General features: G+C 46.3%; 1 protein-coding gene across 1 annotated transcript; it reads left to right on the top strand.

The window, feature by feature from the left end:
* Positions 1-2,609: 2,609 nt before the first annotated feature.
* LOC147903645 (uncharacterized) lies at positions 2,610-4,116 on the top strand. The gene is made up of 2 exons (XM_087373068.1): positions 2,610-2,781; positions 3,314-4,116. Exons 1-2 carry the CDS (start codon positions 2,610-2,612, stop codon positions 4,054-4,056), a joined length of 915 nt encoding a protein of 304 aa, XP_087229194.1. The 3' UTR covers positions 4,057-4,116.
* Positions 4,117-4,357: the final 241 nt, after the last annotated feature.

The raw sequence follows: 4,357 nt of genomic DNA, 5'->3' as shown, positions 1-4,357 counted from the left end.
TATTGCAGCAAGAACCAACGCGGTGGTCTCTCCAAGCCAACCTTCAATTTTAATAATCTGCATGGGTGCATGCCTAGTGACAGGTGGCAAAGCTGCAGAGCAAAAGGCTGCGCGGATCAGGTGGCGTAGGCCAGAGACTGTGCTGCACGAAGCAGTGCAGAGATGCCATGTGTCGAGCTATGCAGTGTTCTGAACAAATAGATTGCATCTCATTATTACGTCAGTGCACCTTCATGACGTCGAGAAAATTTTCGACGAGAGCGTGGGTCCACAAGTAATCAAAATCTTGATGTAACCCGTAGAGGTGAGTTTCTTCTATGCCAACCTTTCCTTTATAAATGTATATAGGTCTACTTCAAAACGCCGATACCCATGCTGATTCAAGAATGTACAAGGCCAAGACGTGATGCCATTGATCATGATGATTTGGGGAGGGAACAATCCTACCAGCAATGATGTCATTGATCATGAGGATGAGGTCTTGAGAAGAGGATGAGGATAGGAATCAAGGGAGGGGTTAGGCTCAATGTCACACTCTATGATGAAGGAAGGACATGAGGCCTGAGATTAGCCCAGAGTTATTATTGTTGCTCCTCCAAAGGAAGGATTAAGCGAGAGAATAGACCTGCCAACGATGCCATTGATCCTTCTGACAAGATATCATGGGGAGGAGAGGAGAGGGATTGAGAGAGGGGTTAGTAGGGTCAGGGTCAGTGTGTAGAGGGAGGAGATGAGGACTGAGATTGCCTCAAATTTGTTATTGTTATTGCTCCTCCTGCTACTGTAGGTGGCTACTTTATTATGATACTATTTCTTGTGCCTCTCCTTGCTATTGGTATGGGGGATGGAGCTATGGAAATGTAGTGGAAGTAATGGAGATTGTGGTCACAATTGCAAGCTATAGGGGGAGGAGCTACAGGGTTTCCAATTGTGGGGTGTGATATGGAGCAATGGAGATGGACATGGGAATTGCAAAGGTCCAAAGGCAAGCACAAGATGAGAATTATTTTCATTCATTCATTGGAGAGCAAACCTTACACCTTCAAGTATCTTGAAAGCATGTTGTAGATTAGCATGTGGATAGAGAGAGAGAGAGAGAGAGAGAGAGAGAGAGAGAGAGAGATCTGACGTGACACATGGCGCTCAAAGGGTGGTGTGATTTGGCATCTCTCATTGAGGGTTGGATGTACAGGGCTCTCTTTCACCTTACTGTGCTAGATCAGAGTGGAAAGGGTAAGCACAAGATGAACATTTTTTTTGTTGATTCATTGGAGAGAGTAAACCTTTCACCTTCAAGTGTCATGGAAGCATGGGGTATGTGATCCATTGCTGCCTCTTTTGTTCCATAGCATTTTGATGTGAGTAGAAAGTATGTCTACCATTCCTCAAGCTTAGAAAGGGTAGACAACACCACCTACCAATATATAATCATTTCTTCTCTATACCTCTATCTCTATACCCCTTAGTTTGTGAGGTTGCACTGAAAGGGCAACGCCAGTTTTTATGCGCATGCTTTGCCTCCAGTCAACACATCACACTAGCTGAACCATTGAGTAAACTGAGCATAGAGCCAATCCAAGCAATCACAGAAGCCAGGTGGTCACAACAATGGAGAGGGTCTGGAAATCAAAGACATTTTAAGTACCCACCTTGAGACCCAGAGAAGCGGGTCTCGAACTCGTCGTAGACGGGTCAAGCTACTCATGTTTATAAAAGGGCAATTACCTTCAAATCAAAAGATGTGGGTAAGAGTCAAGTCTTGACATTAGATAACTTACGGTCGCACTTTCTATGTACGAAAATGTTGCTACAGCACCGCATGATCTCTGTCAGAAAAATATCCCGAGAAGATGCGGTCAATGATGAGTTCGAGCAGTTCGTCAGGTTTCAAAGAGCAAGTCTGAATTGGAAATACCTTAGATTTTCACGTCGACGAGAGAATGGTACAAAAACAGACGACTTCAATACGATCGATGCCTGTCAATCATATTCGAGCGTCCCATTTTGGAGGTCACCTACTGATACCTTTAGACGGTCCCCGTATTAATTCTCCAGCATCGGTTAGCCTGCCAGAGTTCTGACCTTGGGAAAAGCTGCACATGAAAATCTGACATGGATGGACCCTAACACAAGAAGATTGCGTGAAGAAGCTGGAGGACACGATCCATGAAAACTATTCCTCATTTCCTTGGTGACAATCGGGAGCTTTGATCTTGCCCCGAGCCCTGCACCCCGATCCTTAACTTCAGATTCAGCAATGAAACGTCGACACAAGATCACCTACCTCCTGTGTCGGTACCGATGATATGAAAAGTTAGCAATTGCTGTTTGGCGGCGTTGCAATGCTGGCGTGCGCCAGAATTGATTCGCTGCAGCCTTCATCTGTTTGAGTTGGCGATACAGATATACGAATCACCGTCGCATTTTCTGTTTTGTAGCTTCATATCTTTACGGTAGGGGTCGAGACATTGAAAATTGGGCATCATGTGCGAAGCTGGCATGCAACGTCGTCCAACCCATAACATTTACTGCTTAGGGCCACGTCTATTGCATTGTCTGCGTATTAAAAAGAGCTGCTGCCCGGAGTATGATGAAGTCGCGGATGCATCATGGCTCGACAAAGCTCTCTCTCTCCTTTACTGGTGATATGCGCGTTTATTGTTGCGCAGGCAGCTGCGAGTACCGAGGAACACAAGATCTCCAGTGTATCCGTGGAGGGAATTGTGTTCTGCGACCAATGTCTGCAGCACAAGATCACGAGGAGCAGCAATTTGCTGAAAGGTATAGAAATGCGTTAAAGTACTGCTGTAGAAGCATGCAATTGTCAGTTCAATGTGGAATGCGGATGAAGTGTTTGCGTAGTGATGAGGCTAAGATGGTTTAAAGCGGTTGCCGCGTGCAGAGTGAGAGTAGTGTAGGCATTGTGGAGCAGGAATTGGTAGTGTAAACTATTGCAGTGTCTTAAATACGTTGGAATTGCATCTTGCGAACTGTAGATGAGATATCAAATGTAGCACAATTTCCCTTCATGGCAAGTCGAACAGATTATATGAACGTAGAAAGCGTAGCTGAAAGCACCCACAAAATTAGGGAGAAGACGCTCGAAATGCAGCGCAGGCATGGGGACGGCGGCGGCGGAATGATATTGCGAGGAGAGAAGTTGGACGAAACGTAGGATAGGAAGATTAACAGCAATGTTCGATATGTGAGCCAAATGTCGAGGTTCTGGGCAACAATGTAGAGTTTTACATGAACGGGTTCGATTTCTGGAGTTGGACTGACATTATTATTTTTGTGATTTGGCGGTTTTCAGGGGCTGAAGTGGCAATCGTGTGCGAAACGGCTGCAGGAGGCGAAAACCAGGTGGTGTTGGCCACAGTGACGGACGAGCGTGGTCATTTCCGGGCCGTTTTGCCCAATACGGTCTTCGACAACCGGGGCGCCATCAAATGCTCAGCCGAGCTGCGCTCCAGCCCCCGCCGCTCCTGCCAACTTCCCGCCGTTCCCCGCCGCTCCTCGCCGGATTTCTCCCCCCTCAAAACCGCCTCCTCCTCCTCCCTCGCGTACAGCGCTGGCTCCCTCAGCTTCCGCCCCAAAACCGCTGGCTTGTTCTGCGCCCAAGCCAGCTACTACAAATCCCCCGTCTTCGAACCGCCCATCTACAAACCGCCCGTCTACAAGCCCCCAACGGAAAAACCGCCCGTCTACAAGCCCCCCATGGAAAAACCGCCCGTCTACAAACCCCCCATGGAAAAACCGCCCGTTTACAAACCCCCTGTCTTCAAACCCCCTGTCTACAAGCCCCCCGTCGAAAAACCGCCCGTCTTTAAACCCCCTGTCTACAAGCCCCCCGTCGAAAAACCGCCCGTCTTTAAGCCCCCTGTCTTCAAACCGCCCGCTGAAAAACCGCCTGTCTATAAACCTCCTTACTCTGAACCCAAGTTCACGTTTCCCAAATTCAAGTTTCCCAAATTCCAACTTCCCAAGTTCAAATTTCCCTCATTTCCCTTTCCGAAAGACAAGTACCCAAAGTATAAGTACCCTCCCAAGCCTTGATTATAGTCCCATTACAACTATTATTTCATAATTTTGGAGTGCTTGTCAATGCTTTGAATACTTATTGCCACATCTAGTTTGATGAAAAACAAGAATTGTCACTACCATGTCTTTATAAAGAGATGTATATATTGTGTATGCAAAGCAATAAGGATTGCTTTATGTAGAAAAATGCATAGTAATTTTCCTCAATCAAATAAAGCTCTATGATTCTCTCTATGGAGCTATCATGAATTCTTCCATAATTTACACACTATACATGTCAAATTCTAATGTGTGACATTTTATTACTGCAATTTTC

The sequence above is a fragment of the Dipteris shenzhenensis genome, chromosome 3 (assembly GCF_047967505.1).
Source record: "Dipteris shenzhenensis isolate YYH24624 ecotype China chromosome 3, Dip_SZ_1.0, whole genome shotgun sequence".
In the NCBI taxonomy this organism is placed as follows: Eukaryota; Viridiplantae; Streptophyta; class Polypodiopsida; order Gleicheniales; family Dipteridaceae; genus Dipteris; species Dipteris shenzhenensis.
The sequence above is the reverse complement of the archived record's forward strand: the minus strand, read 5'-3'. Positions and strand labels throughout refer to the sequence as shown.